At 42.7% G+C, this 16,214-nt stretch overlaps 1 protein-coding gene across 8 annotated transcripts in view; it reads right to left on the reverse strand.

Moving 5' to 3' along the window:
• The window catches only part of MRAP2 (melanocortin 2 receptor accessory protein 2), a 53,644-nt gene that overhangs the window by 1,567 nt on the left and 35,863 nt on the right, over positions 1-16,214 (reverse strand). For all 8 annotated transcript variants that reach the window (XM_070464455.1, XM_070464457.1, XM_070464456.1 and 5 more), the window contains one exon: positions 14,493-14,592. In XM_070464455.1, coding sequence (XP_070320556.1) covers positions 14,493-14,592 — 100 coding nt within the window. The remainder of the gene's footprint in view (positions 1-14,492; positions 14,593-16,214) is intronic.

The raw sequence follows: 16,214 nt of genomic DNA on the forward strand, positions 1-16,214 counted from the left end.
TAGCATCTATGAAGTACATGTCCCTGTACAGAAAATGCAGACAAACATCAAACTGAAAGACACTACTTCTGAAGATGTACAAATCAATGCAAGGCAAAAGCCTCAAGGTGTGGGCCCTCAGACCGTCCTGAAAAGATGCTTTTCTCTGAGGGATCTTCTATATTCTGCATCACACACCAGTATTTCTGTGGGGCCCTTGGTATTCTATCTGCAGTAGAATTATTTGTAGGGCTTCTCAAAATGCAGTATTCCTGCTTGCAGATCCTCAGGATCTCTGGCAGAAGGTAAAGGTAATCTGTATTTTCTTAGAATCCCCAAGGATCACTGCTCATGGTCCAGTTTAGAGCCGCTGGCCGACATCAGACCAGCCTGAACAACAATCTGATCCCACAGGGGTGAGTTTCATGTTTGTCAAAGCACTGCCATATCCATTGATCTCTCCCAATTCTCAAAACTGACCTATGCAGTCACTTAGGCCAAAAGTTATACCCATTTCACAGAGGCAGAAGGTAAGGTAAGGAGCAGTCAGACTGCCTGCTTGATTGACACAATCCGTGACAGGAGTGGGGAAAAAGCTCAGCTTCTTAATTCCCTGTTTCATTTAGTGTGGAACAAATTAGCAATTTAATGGTAGAAATTGGTGAATGGATGAGTAAAATAACTCTCAATGAGCACCATAAGTACATGACAGAAAGAGCAGATACAAATTGAATAACCTGATGGCCCACCTAAAATTCATCTGCTGTGGTTTGTGGGTTCTTTAGTTGTGGCATGTGGGATCTAGTTCCCTGAACAAGGATTGAACCCAGGCTCCCTGTGTTGGGAGCAAGGAGTCTTAGCCACTAGACCACCAGGGAAGTCCCTAGCCCACCTACTTTAATCACCATCCTTTCCAGATTGATATAAAAGTGACTCCCACACAGGTAGAGTGACCCATAGGTCAAGAATCATGTCTGAACATGCCTTCAAATCCAGGACAGAACTTGATGACAAGTAGGCTCTGGAGTCTACATTTAAGGCGTGTGTAATCTCAGTGACTTCAGTTTTTAAACCTCTTCCTCCCCATCCCATTGATGACTCAGATACAGTGTTTATGACCAAGCTGTCATGGGGTAGGCAATATGGGATCCATTTACAACTCTTAGAAACTCACCTCCAAATTATCAGGAATCACCTGGATTTCAGAGTTCAGTAATTCTAGAAGCTTTGCAATCCAGGCAGCGGAGACACTTTTATATCAGATTTATCTCCCGCATGACAATCCAGCTGACATCAGATGAGGAATTCTTCTCAGAAATCTGAGTTCCTCCTTTTAGTGATAAGCCTGATTAACCAATCTCATTGGTTAATTGCCCACTCAGCAAAGGTGATATAAAGATCAATGGTTGACACAAGAGTACATCATTAATAGGTTATGTATTCGGAATTCAGAGAAAAATCATTTGAGAGAGACTGACAGAATTGTGTTTTAATGCAAATGTGATTTTCTTCCCCTGGTTGTCACTTCACCCAAGTTTAAAAGATGTTTGAGAACAGGGATGAAAGGCGCCGACAACCTGTGACCTAAGAAACTAAAAAGTCATCGAGGAAACAGAGGGGATTAACATGTTAGAAAAAAGCACGGTTAGGATGGCTGGGATCACGCAGTCTCCCAGCTCCAGGCTGAGAAGCTCTGAGTACTCGCTTCCTGCCTATCTGGAGCATCAGCTGAGTATGAAAGCCAGCCCCCTGCACACAGCAGCTCTTCCATTACCCAGGCTACACGTTCTCAGGATTACGAGTTGCGGCCACTGAGCACCCCCCTCCGCACCAGCCCTTGCTGAGAAAGGCACAAGGGCAGAGCATCTTGCCCCTTCCCCAAGGCAGAGCCCGGGCAGTGGACAGTAAGATGCCTTCCCTGCCTCACCCCCACTCACCTTTCTCCCCATGACCTCTCCTTGTGATAAAAGTACAATCTGATTCTTCCTTCCTGAAAATAAGGGAAAAATCCATCTTTGTTCTCTTAGAGTCTGAAAGGCGAAGTGTGTTAGTCACTCAGTTGTGTCTGACTCTTTGCAACCCCATGGACTGTAGCCTGCCAGGCTCCTCTGTCCATGGGATTCTCCAGGCAAGAATGACTGGAGTGGGTTGCCATTCCCTTCTCCAGAGGATCTTCCTGACTGAGGATTGAACCCGGGTCTCTTTATTGCTGGCAGATTCTTTACCGTCTGAGACACCTAAACAGACCATCCTTTTATTCCTCTTTCCTTCCTTGACTGATAAACTAAAAAACCTGTATGTGAAAAACTGCGGTCATGGACATGGCTTGTTTCAATTCAGTTTCTATTCATCCCACCACTGAGTAAACTCTATGCACTGAAATCCATAGATCTTAAACATAAAATTCAATGTATTTTTATTGACACATATACCCAAGTAACCCTCTAATCAAGATATAGACTATTTCCTTTCTTCTGGAAAGGCTCCTTCCATTCAATTTCCAGCCCCTTCAGGTAACACAGATCTGATTTCTATTTCCATTGATTAGCTTTGCCTGTTCTTAAACTTCCAGTCAATTTACACCTCCTGGAGGCAGGCAATACCTCCTAGAAGCAATCCGTTTTGTTTTTTGTTTTGGGTGAGGTTGGGGGGGAGGGGCGCTGCAGGACATGCAGGATTCTTAGCTCCCCAACCAGGGACTGAACTCATGCCCTCTACATTGGGAGCACAGAGTCTTAACCACTGGACCGCCAGGGAAGTCTCGATCTGTTTTGATTTTTATCACTGCAGGTTAGCCTGTTCTTGAAATTTATACAAAATGGAATCATGCAATAAATAGTGTTTGTGTCTGGATACGATAGCATTTTCTCTTGATCTATGATCTGCATTTTCATTTTCTTAGAGATGTCTTTTGATAAGCAGCTTTACATTTCAGTTAATTTCAAATTACTAACTTTTATCATTTACATTAGAGCTTTTACATCTTAAGAACTAATTGCCAACTCTAAAGTCACAAAGATATTCTCCTAATTTTTCTTCTAGAACCATCCTGTCCAATACAGTAGACAACAGCCACAGGTGGCTCTTCAAATTTAAGTAAAATTTAAAATTCGATTTCTTAGTCACATTACTCACATTTTAAGTGCTTAACAGCCACATGAGGCCAGTGGCTACCTAATTAGGCAATACAAAGAACATTCCTGTCATCACCGAAAGTTCTATTGGATTGAACCATTCTAGGAGGTTTTACTTTGGGTTTATTATATATGTTGAGACAGGGGTCAAGGTTCATTTATTCTCATATGTTTATCTTGTTGTACCAGCACTTTCTTTTCAAATGACCTCATACAAAAATCTGTATTTCTACACACTGGTAATAAACAATAAGAAAATGAAAAAAAAATACATTCACAACAGCATCAAGAAATAGGATACTTGGGAATAAATATAACAAGGGGCGTGTAGGACCTGTACACTGAAAATTTCAGTATTGCAAAGCGAAATTAAGGAAGAGCTTAGTATGTGAAGAGATATACCAGGTCTGCGGACTGAAAGCCTTCAGGTGTAAAGCCATATTACCATAGACACACTACTGAGGGTTCCTTCCTTCAAGGGCCAAAAACATTTCTCCCTTCCGGTTTAGTCTGCTAAGTTTGTTCTCCAATGCCTTCCAATACTCACTCTTTATAATTTGTCCAGATTTTATCATTGTTACCTGCAAGGTTATTCTGAAACATACTACTCTGCCCATCCTGAAATGGGAACCCATGGACGGGCCGTTCATGAAACATTTCTGCTTCCACCTCCTTCCCTGACTCCTCCAGTGAGTTGGGATCTCTCCCAGAGGACAGGGGGCCTCTCTCCACCTGCCTTCTCACTCTACACTAAGCCCTTTTCTTTCCCTGCCTGGCACCCTCTTTAAGATGATGAGCTCTTGAGGGCAGGCAGTTTCTTGTGTGGGTTCTCAGCGCCTTGCAGAGTACTAGGCATAGAGTAGTTGCTTCTTACATTTTTGTTAAATGAATGAATACATCGTCATGAAGAGATCTTGAAACCAAAGCCACTCTTGCCTTGGCAGGGGGCCTCTGCTACAGTGCCTACAGGGTTGGAAATCAATACAAGGGCACGCCCAGGTAAGGCCTAAAAGCAAGGGTGGGTGAGCCTTAATAGAGAGATGGTCTAACACGTGGATTAAATAATATAAATGTAGAGCATAATTTAAAAAAAATAGAGAGAGGGTCTATTAATAGAGACCTTGAATGTGGCTCCAGCTTCAGAGGTATGAGAGATTTAGTAAACTAGCCCCACTGAGGTCTGCCTTGCACTGTTTTTGGCCAAGGGAAGCACTGTCTCTGCCTGCAGCCCACGGTGCTCCCCACATCGCCGAGCTGTCCCAGAGTCATCTGGTGTCTCCTGCCCTGAGTCACTGGAGCTCACAGACCAGAGAGCTACTAAAAGGGCAACAACGGGAACACTGAAAGAACAAGAAACTTTGAGATGTTGACTGAGCTAGCAAGTAATATCATGTTAAAGTATCATAAAGAGAAAGAAAACTGAAGAATATGTGTGCTAGAGACTGAATGTGTGTCCCTCCAAAATTTCTATGCTGAAACTTAATCCCCCAAGTGATGGTATTAGGAGACAGGGCCTCTGGGAAATGAAGTGATTCATCTTATGAATGGGACTAGTGCCCAGATAAAAGAGGCCCCAGAGAGAGAGAAAGAGAGAGAGAGAGAGAGACCTTGTTCCTTCCCCCATATGAGGACACAGTGAGAAATCTAGCATCTATGAGCCAGGAAACAAGTCCTCACCAGACACTGAATCTGCCAGCACGTTAACCTTGGACTTTTCAGCCTCCAAAACTGTGAGAAATAAACTTCTGTTATTTAACAAATCATCTAGTAAATATCCATGGTATTTATAGGAGCCCAAACAGACTCAGAAAATTAGAAAATTCAGAATCTCCAAGAACTTTAGTGCTTTTCATTATATTTGTCACAGTCCTACCTATGCTATACCTTGTCATCATGAAATTGAGATCAAGCTAGTGTGTTTGCAAGAAATTCTCCTCTGTCATACTAACTTTAGAAAAATGATAACTGCTGATTTTGGTACAATCTAAAATTTGTTTCACTTATTTAAGAATCTGTATTCCTCATTTTCAGCTTGTTATAAGAAATGCAATTTGGACCTATCAATTGCAATATTCCCGAACTCCACCAGTCAGATTAAAGAGACTGTTCAGATTGTTCCAATTCTTTTCTTCTTCTCACTCTAGGTTGTGTCATGTAGTCTGTGAACCAGATCAGAGATTCCCCCTCATAAGGACCCATCCAGTCCACCAGCACCTGCAGGGAACGCCATCTGCTTTCATGACACTCCCCCGCTCACAAACTCACTGATTCCCCAAATCCTTCTTCCTGATCTTTCAGAGTCCACTCCCACATCACGTGGCCTTTCCAGCGTCTGCTCCCGCCAGGCCCCCGGCTAACCTACAGTCCAGCCACTTGGACCTGCCTGTCCCCCAAAGCCCTCAGGGTGGGCCCCCTTTGTGCCTTTACTTATGCAGTTCCTTCCACTCCTCTCTGTCAAAATCAAATCTTTCCTTTGCTATCCAACTCCCATGTCCCTGCCTCCACGGACTTTTTGATCTCCCAACAGGAAGGAATCTTCCCCTTCTCTGGGCTCCTGTCCTATTTAATCAACCTTCTCTTACATCATTTACCGGGGGGCTCAGTGGTAAAGAATCCGCCTTCAATGCAGAGACACAGATGTGGGTTTGATCCCTGCGTTGGGAAGAGAAAACGGCAATCCACTCCAATATTCTTGCCTGGGAAATCCCATGGACAGGGAGCCTGGAGGGAACAGATCAATCACATACAGGGTGCGGCCCTTCCTGTCTCAGGTCAGAGCTGCCTGGTGTGATCTTTTCTCTCCTATATACTGCTGTGCTGTATTCCACTCCTCTCTGCATCTCTCAAAGGGACTTGTCATTAGACCCTCCATCAGTACCCTGGACAGTTGTATCTGCAGATGGTCTGGAGCCCTGATTCCTGTGAAAGGCACAGCCACCTCCAGTATTTAGGGACGTGCTCCTTCCTCTGTGACCTAAGACAAATCAAGTCAGGAGGTCAGACTACTCCCCCCTTCACTGGCAGAGGGAAAACACCCGTAAGGCTCTGCGTTACTCCCTTAGGAATTTTAGAGATTTATGAGTTTTTACAAGTGGACTGCCTGCTGCTAAGAGTCTCGGCAAGGCTTCACTGCTGTCAGCTTTGCTCCACCCATAAAAAAGTGGTGGGCAGTCCAGTCTGTGGGCACCTACTACTTCCGGCAGTGACTTCCAGTGGACTTTTAGAGTTGCATAAGCCAAACAAAGACCTACTAAGAGTGAAAACTCTTGTGATGACCCACCAGTGAGAAAATGATAATAACCATTTCTGGAGCCATAACCTGTCCTGAGAGCTTCACGCCCTAGCAGAGGCACCAACCAAACCCGTGTGTGTGTGTGTGTGTGTGTGTGTGTGTGTGTGTGTGTGTGTGTGTGTGTGTGTGTGTGTGTGTGTGTGAGTGCCTCTTGGTTGCTTTCATTGGTAGTTCTGACTTGCCAGGGAGATGTCAGTCTCTGAGGAAAGACTCTACTACCTTAGAATGACCCTTAGTACGTCCTGGGTAAGCCATAGCTTTGCACTCAGGAAATACCTCTTGATTGATGGAGAATTAAAAGAAACTACTGAACAAAGGTGTATAACTTGAATCAGATACATAAAGCAGTTGGATTTTTTACCTGTTGATAAATGGAGACCTCTCAGAATAACAGATCTTCCTTAGGAACCACCTGCTATGTCTGCATTCAGCTGGTTCCTATGACCTTGGTCATTATCGAAGACCTTGAGCACAGACAGTCTCCAGCTGTTAGCTTCTAGGTGCGCTGTACCCATGCTTGGGTGAGAATCATACTCAGGTAAATTGCAACTCCAGGTAAAATGCAATTTCCATTTTTGCAAGGTCATGAGCAATACCGTCCTCATCCCTAAAAAAAAAGACCATCCCCACCTAGACAAGTGCACTTAGCAAAGGCTACTCAAAATGAGAATATCTGAGGTGTATGACGTCTGAGAGTTGATCTTTTTTTTTTTAAGAAGTCCAAAATATTCAACATAAAATGCAATCCAAGACTTTCTCTTACTCCTTCTCTCTGGCAGATTTATGACAATGAGGCGATTATGATGCTTTAACAAGACGGCAAAGAGAGTAAATGGCTCCTCAGTGGAGAAAGCACAGGAAAAATGGTTCTTTTATCCTGACTGTCTATAAAGGATTCAAGTGAGAGGGTCCCCCCACCCCATACAACAGCAGATATTCTATGGGAAAATAATCCCCATTAAAGCTACTTCTTGGACCTAAAAGCTTTTTAAAAAGGCATGATGGCAGCTTTATAAGAGTCTTTCTACCCTCTGCTCTCTGCTTTACCAGCATTCACCCTTATCTGAGTCTCCTCCTGTGCACAGATTACCCTCCCCCGCCTGGCGGTCAGATGAGTGTGGCTAGTCCTGGCCAATGAGCTGTGAGAGGAAGGGATGTGTGCCATTTCCTGGCTGAAGAACAGACCAGCAAGTGTGAGCTCTCCATGTGCCCCACTGCTTGTCACAGAAATTCAGGAGGCTGAACCTTAGAAATACTGCAGCTACAATGAAGAAGCATTGGTCCACCCCTTGGCAACCCTCAGAAGACATGTAGCTTGAACAACGTAAACCTGTGTTGCATTACAGTGAGATTTAGAGAGCTGTGTACTCCTATCTCATAATCTCATTATGACACATCCTCTCCTTAACAGAAGTCACTGAGTAGGCAGTGACTCTGGAATTGAAGTTCTCATGCTAAAATGACCCCAAGTTGTAAACTTCAGGGAAGAAGCCTATTTGTCATTCTTATGTCTTACTCCTTCCAGTGGGATTCACACACTCTTTCCATAGATCAGCCGTTCAGTCTGCCCAGGATGTCTCCATGGAGAAAAAGATAGAACTAAGTGGCAGATTCAACACTAGTCAATTCTGAGTTGGGGCCTTAATCAGAAGCGATGTCAAAATTCTCCAAGCCAGGCTTCAACAGTACATGAACCGTGAACTTCCAGATGTTTCAAGCTGGATTTAGAAAAGTCAGAGGAACCGGAGATCAAATTGCCAACATCTGTTGGATCATCAAAAAGCAAGAGAGTTCCAGAAAAACATCTACTTCTACTTTATTAACTACACCAAAGCCTTTGACTGTGTGGATCACAACAAAGATTATCTTGAGATAATCTTCAAGAGATGGGAATACCAGACCACCTGACCTGTCTCCTGAGAAATCTGTATGCAGGTCAAGAAGCAACAGTTAGGAACTGGACATGGAACAACAAACTGGTTCCAAATTGGGAAAGGAATATGTCAAAGCTGTATATTGTCACCCTGCTTATTTAACTTATATGCAGAGTACATCATGAGAAATGCTGGGCTGGATGAAGCACAAGCTGGAATCAAGATTGCCAGGAGAAATATCAATAACCTCAGATATGCAGATGACACCACCCTTATGGCAGAAAGTGAAGAAGAACTAAAGAGCTTCTTGATGAAAGTGAAGAGTGGAAAGAAAAAAAAGCTGGCTTAAAACTCAACATTCAGAAAACTAAGATCATGGCATCTGGTCCCATCACTTTGTGGCAAATAGATGGGGAAACAGTGCAGATGGTGACTGCAGCCATGAAATTGAAAGATGCTTGCTCCTTGGAAGAAAGGCTATAACCAACCTAGACAGCATATTAAAAAGCAGAGACATTACTTTGTCAACAAATGTCCATCTAGTCAAAGCTTGGTTTTTCTAGCAGTCATGTATGGATGTGAGAGTTGGACTATAAAGAAAGCTGAGCACCAAAGAATTGATGCTTTTGAACTGTGGTGTTGGAGAAGACTCTTGAGAATCCCTTGGACAGCAAGGAGATCCAACCAGTCCATCCTAAAGGAAATCAGTCCTGAATATTCATTGGAAGGACTGATACTGAAGCTGAAATTCCAATATTTTGACCACTTGATGGGAAGAACTGACTCATCTGAAAAGACCCTGATGCTGGGAAAGATTGAAGGCAGGAGAAGGGGACAACAGAGGATGAGATGTTCTTTGTGACCCACAACCCAGAGAGCTTGTTACATAAAGCTGTTAGAATTCAGACATTTGAGCCATGACTACGACTCTCTACTTAGTCCCCTTTCTAAAATCATCTTACTCTTTCTTCACACAAAGACATCACTTTGCCAACAAAAGTCCAAATAGTCAAAGCTATGGTTTTTCCAGTAGTCATGTACAGATGTGAGAGTTGGACCATAAAGAAGGCTGAGTGCCAAAGAACTGATGCTTTCAAACTGTGGTGCTGGAGAAGACTCTTGAGAGTCCCTTGGACTGCAAGGAGATCAAACCAGTCAATCCTAAAGGAAATCAGTCCTGAATATTCATTGGAAGGACTGATGCTGAAGCTGAAGCTCCAGTACTTTGGCCACCTGACATGAAGAGCCAACTCATTGGAAAAGACCCTGATGCTGGGAAAGATTGAGGGCAGGAGGAGAAGGGGATGACAGAGGATGAGATGGTTGGATGGCATCACCGAGCTCAATGGACATGAGTTTGAGCAAACTCTGGGAGATAGTGAAGGACAAGGAAGCCTGGCATGCTGCAGTCCATGGGGTTGCAAAGAGTTGGACACGATTGAGCAATTGAAAAAGAACTTTTTCTGAGAGACATACTCAAGGTGAGGTGAAGCCAGGGTAGAACGAAGTCACATTTGGCACATGTAGCTCCAACATGAAAGCTTAGGACCTGGCTGTCCTGTGGGAGGATGAGAATCTTCTGCTCCTTCCTACTCTTTACCTGCACCCCTCTGCTCTCCCCAGGATGCCATAAGCCATGCAGGTGTGGACTGATCTTCACTGAGGGCTGCCTGCTGGGAGGCTAGTGCATGCCAGCAGTTCTGTAGGCGTCCATTCACTCAATCTTTACGAACCCCTAGGAGGCAGCGACGACTTTATTTTTACAAGTGAGCAATCATGAAGTACAGAGAGGTTAAGAATCCAGGAAATCTGGAAACGCTGACTCCAGAGCCCGTGCCTGATCCAGTATGTGATGAAAGAAAGCAAATCTAATAGCTTGCTAATTATCTTTGCTGTAAGAGAGAAAGATTTAATATTACTGATATGAAGTCATTTAATGCAGGGTTGACAACAGGAGCTTCAGAGAGACTTTAGTTTGAGGCTTGGCTCCATTTGTTGCTGTTGTTCAGTCGCTCGGTCATGTCCAGCTCTTTGAGACCCTGTGGACTGCAGCAAGCCAGGCTTCCCTGTCCTTCACTGTCTCCCGGAGTTTGTGCAAGCTCATGTCCATTGAGTCTGTGATGCCATCTAATCATCTTGTCCTCTGTCGTCCCCTTTTCCTCCTGCCTTCAATCTTTCCCAGCATTAGGGTCTTTTCTAATGAATTGGCTCTTTGCATCAAGTGGTCAAAGTATTGGAGCTTCAAATTTCAGCATCAGTCCTTCCAATGAATATTCAGGACTGATTTCCTTTAGGATTGACTGGTTTGATCTCCTTATAGTCCAAGGGACTCTCAAGAGTCTTTCTCCAACACCACAGTTCAAAAGCATCAATTCTTCAGCACTCAGCCTTCTTTATGGTCCAGCTCTCACATCCATACATGACTACTGGAAAAACCATAGCTTTGAGTATATGGACATTTGCTGACAAAGCAATGTCTCTGCTTTTTAATATGCATAGTTTTTTTTAAACCTGTGAATCCTTATATGAGTGATTCAGTCTCATTTTTCTCATCTGTAAAGTGAGATTTTACAGGGTAAATCCTATGTGATTTATTTCTTCTTTCAGTGGGAACTTAGTGAGATTATACTATAAAGTGATTAACAGACCCTGGCAGATGGTAAATGTTAAAAAATGTTCTTAGTATTATTCTCAGTGATTTATCATTATGTCCTCCATGTCTAATTATCAGGGGCAAACTTAAAACTGATTGTTTTATATTAAAGTTGGCTGCTTGGATAATGTCTATTTTACAAAAAATATTTCCTGCCAAATAAATGTCAAGTTTACTAAAATATAAAACCATTCTTAACTGCTCCATTTAGGGGTTTTTCCATATGTCTGTATCATTCAGTTTGATTTTCATATACTACAGCCAAATGCACGTCTTACACTGCTTCAGAAAAACATTTAAAGTGTGGCCCTGAGGGCTGATCCATCTTTTCATTAAAAGTAAAAATGAAAAGGTCAAACTTTCTCCTTAACCTCACCAAAAGCATGTAGGGTTACAATGACCCCTGTTCTTTGAGATGACTAAGAATAACCATCAAAAGAGAAATCATCTATTAGAAGGACAAATAGCCAACTGGAAAAAGGGAACAAGCCTCAGCTACCCAGGGTCAATGTGAAATGTTGAGGCAATGTATTAGTTAGTGTTATCCAGAGAAATAGAACTAACAGGGGTGTGTGGGTGTGTGTGTGGGTATGCGTGTGGGTGTGTGTGAATGTGTGTGTGTGCCTGTGCACATTTATTTCTATATCTATCTATCTATCCATTCAGGGTGAGGTGGGGACAGATTTAGTTTAAGAAATTGGTTCATGTGATGGTGGAGACAGGCAAGTCCAAAATCTGTAGGGTTTGGACAGGCTGGAGACCCAGGGAAGGGCTGCAGTCTGAGTCTGAAGGCAGTTCCCTGCCAGAATTCCTTTTTTGCTAGACAGAGGTCCATCTGTTTCTAGGAATGCCTTTTGCAGTTGGATGAGGCCCACCCTCATTATGGGGAATGATCAGTCTTCCTAAAAGACTGATCTCACCTAAAAAAAAAAAACAAAAAACCTTCACAGAAGCATCTAGAATAATGTTTTACCAAACATCATGGCCTAGACAAACAGAAAATTACTCATTACAGGAAGTCATGCTCCTTTTTGAGCTAGGGTGTTCCCATCTATAAAATCATATGCATCTTATGTCAAACAAGTACATCTCAACAACCATGAAAAGTCCATCTGGCTCGCTGAGGAGCAGGAAGAGAAAAGGGCTTACTATTCCCCGGTCACTCTACTAGTTGTGCCCGAACCTGAGCTTGTCCTCGGCTTCTTTTACTACTGCTATAGTGAAGTCACTCAGTCCTGTCTGACTCTTTGCGACCCCATGGACTGTAGCCCACCAGGCTCCTCCATCCATGGGATTCTCCAGGCAAGAATACTGGAGTGGGTTGCCATTTCCTTCTCCAGGGGAATCTTCCCAACCCAGGGATCGAACCCAGGTCTCCTGCATTGCAGGCAGACGCTTTAACCTCTGAGCCACCAGGGAAGCCCTTACTACTGCTATAATCCACACCAGATTTCTAAACTCCTTGGACCAATATACTGAAGCAAAGGCATGTGCAGATGTTTGCAAAAACAAGGAGACAGAAAAGGGAAAGTTCATATTTTTTTTAGTGGCTATTCCAGAGATTCTCAACCATCCATCTCCATAGCCTTCAATAAAATGGTCTTTTACTTTCATTTAACATGTATTTGAATTTTTCTCCCAGACCTTAATGTCTGAAAACAGCTGTGTGATGTGCAGAACCATTCCCTTTATATGATTAGTTGTTAGAGTTCAAGTGCAGGCTGGAGACTGAACAGCAGACAGTGCAGACTGTGTGATGAGTTACAAGAAGAACACCACGGCTAGGCTGTGAGGATGAAGGCAGACACTGAATGGAAATGTGAGGATTTGTGCTCACTTTCTTCCATTTACTCTCCCAGGCCGTTCCCTACCCTTCCCCACCCTGCCCTGTGCCCTGGGAAACTGACCTCTGATGTAGGCTCTGGCCACTGGTAGTGGTGCGGGGCTCAGCCAGTGGGGAGCAGTGGTGAGAAAGGGGAGAGACGGGGAAAGGCGGGTGTGGGTATTTGTTGGAGGCTCCCTCCCTAAGAGGTCACACTGGGCTGTGTCCCTTGACCTGGGTCACTGCTGCTCTCAGCCAGTCTCTCTGCAGGGCTCCCGGGAGACAATGAGGACCCTTCAGATTTAGGGCATCTGCTCCTCAGTGTTCTGAGCCCTGGCATCCCGCAGCATCCAGGAAGACGGGCTGCTCTCGTCCCAGGCCACAAGCTGTGACGAGTCCCCTTGTCAAAAGCTCTAATCCAAAAAGATACATGCACCCCTGTGTTCACAGCAGCACTATTCACAACAGCCGAGATACAGAGACAACCTAAAAGTCCACCAATGGATGAATGATAAAGAAGATGTGGTACATATATACAATGGAATATTACTCGGCCATAAAAAAGAATGAAATAATGCCATTTGCAGCAACATGGATGCAACTAGAGATTATCATACTAAGTAAGTCAGAAAGAAAAAGACAAATACCATATGATATCACTTATATGTGGAATCTAAAATATGGCACAAATGAACCTATCTATGAAACAAACAGACTCATAGATATTGCCTTGTGGTTGTCAAGGTAACAGAGGAATGGACTGCAAGTTTGGGATTAGTAAATGCAAACTAGTAGATACGGAATGGATAAAAAGAAAGATCCTACTGTATAAAACAGAGAACCACATTCAGTATCCTGGGATAAATCATTATGGAAAATAATACTGAAGAAGCAGAAATATGTGTATAACTGAGTCACTTTGCTGTACAGCAGAAATTAACACAGCATTGTAAATCAACTATATTTCAATAAGAAAATTAAGTTTTTAAAAAGCTCTTCTAATTACCTAATTTGAATGTGCTATCTGCTGCCTTCTGGAACTGACTGACAAGGTATCAAACAAGTTGTTATTTCTTCCTTTTTTGGAAGAGTTGGGATTAAAAAAGTCTCTAAAACATTTCTGAGTTTTTGCAAACTATAACCACCCAATTATGTTTTTATGTTATTCAACACTCATTAAGCATCCACGCAGTCATTTCCTCCATAAATCCAAAGCCCATCACAGATGTTCTTTACCACACCATGAAACTTTTATAATCCTTTATCTCACTTTGAGCAAATTTAGTGCTGAATTCAGTGAATAATTAAACAATTTAGTCGAGTATTCAGTAACAACAATTTCTCTGCTCCTTGAAATGTTTTTTAAGCTAGCTTTCATCCTATTTTTGTTATTGTCATTTTTCATTGTTTTCAGTCTGGTGAGTCACCTAAATTCTTTTGGGAATAAGGAGAAAATCCATCTTAATTAATAACCTTTCAAAATAAACATCGAGTCAGGATCAGCATTAAGACTACAGGAAAGACCAAGAAACCCAGGTGCATGAGGGTTCACTTGAAAAGAAGCCTCAGAGGCAAGAGGCAAAGTGCTAGGAGGAAGACAGGTTCCACCCAACCAGCACCTGGGTCTGGAGGGAAATCCATCTCTCCATCCATTAGAAGCAACTCCACCCCCCATACATTTCTGTTTGTTCAAGTCCCTGTGGGGTTTAACAGACATTTAGAAACAGCCCAAACTTACTCTTGGTGTGGGGCTCCTGTCTTTGTCAGCAGAGTCAGCACAAAAAACATAAAAATCACGAAGACTGCAAGACCAACCCAAAATCCAATCACAATGGAATCTGTAAGACAGTTAACACTGGGATTAGTATTTCATAGCAACATAAAATTTAAACATTCAAGGAATCTGTGCTTTTTGATACATGAAATGAAAGAGGATGGTCACAGTCTTCTGAGACAACCTTGAACTATCGGACAGCAGGGAACAGTTAACATAAGCAATGAGGGAAGAGTCTATGTCTTCAGGTTCCTGACTCAGGTAACCTAGGAGATGTCAGCCTTCCCGACTCATGGTTGCTACATCCCAATGGAAGAATTTAGGACAGAATCAGGCTGTCTAGGTCCTCAAGATTCCACTGAAGTGTCTTGAGTTAGAAAACCCAATTTTTAGCAGAAACTCCAGGATGAAGCTTAAAATGATATCTGATTCATATCAACCCAATTTTGTTTTTTCACTCAAGTTCATGCTGGCATAACTCAGGTCTTCACTACATCCTGCAAAGAACATACAAATGGCCTCCTGAGTGCTCTTCCTGCCTTCGGTCTTTGCCGGGGCCTCATCTCTAATGGAATCTGCTTTATCATAGCTCTGATAATATTGCTCTTTCATGAAAAATACTTCAACAAAAATATAATTGACCTTTTTCACATGAGAACAGATTCCACATACAAAGCACTTTTACCATATCTGGCATCTGAGAAGAAGGTGGCTCACGTTTGCAGTCTATTATTGTTTAAGTGGTTGTTTTCTCTCAGTTGATCCTTACTTTAAAACTGATGCTTCCCACCAGTCTGGGGGACACTGTATTCCTGTATTTGCCTGAACCCTTAGGCATAGTTTCTTAATACTCACACCTTTCCAGGGCCCCGTACCTTCACCTGGCCAGAACAACTTTCCCCAAACTGGAGATAATGAAAGTCTATCCCTCATTCAAAGTGCATTCCCTACATCAGTTGCTTCAGAAAGCCTAATCTCCCCAACTGATGTGCCTGCTCCCTCCTGTGAACCCATGACCTTTCTGTCTGTGCTTCTCTGCACGGGTCCCTCCTTGATCCTGTCACATGTAATAGTCACTAGTGTGTGTCTCTCGGATGTGGATGAGGTCGAGCTGTCTACACAACCCGGCACATTCATCATAAGGTCTTAAGTTTGGGGGAAAAAACAGAGTTGAATTATTTTACATTTTCTGATTTATTCTAAGAAGTTTCCCTACATGGCAATACAGTGAGGATGCCTAGCAATTTTAAAAAAGATGAACAGAACATATACACTAAATGTGTTTAAATACAAAGCATTATTCTAATTGAATTATGTATATATAGCACTCTTTCTAATATGAAGAAATTAGATTAGCAACTTGCTTTGTATAATTCTTACTTTTATTCTAAATATACTATCACCTAGAGGGTAACAATCTTTATTTAACAATGTTTAAAAAAATTACTTATTTTTAATTGAAGGATAATTGCTTTACAATATTGTATTAGTTTCTGCCATACATCAACATGAATCAGCCATAAGTATACATATGTCCCCTCCCTCTCAACCTCCCTCCCACCACCTACCCCTTCCCACCCCTCTAGGTTGTTTCAGAGCCCCAGTTTATTCAATGGCATTTATTCAGTACTCTGGATGCAAAACCAATTTATCTTTCCCAGGGTTAAGAGTGCCTGAGAAACAGGA

Source organism: Odocoileus virginianus, unplaced genomic scaffold, assembly GCF_023699985.2.
Source record: "Odocoileus virginianus isolate 20LAN1187 ecotype Illinois unplaced genomic scaffold, Ovbor_1.2 Unplaced_Contig_24, whole genome shotgun sequence".
Taxonomy (NCBI): Eukaryota; Metazoa; Chordata; class Mammalia; order Artiodactyla; family Cervidae; genus Odocoileus; species Odocoileus virginianus.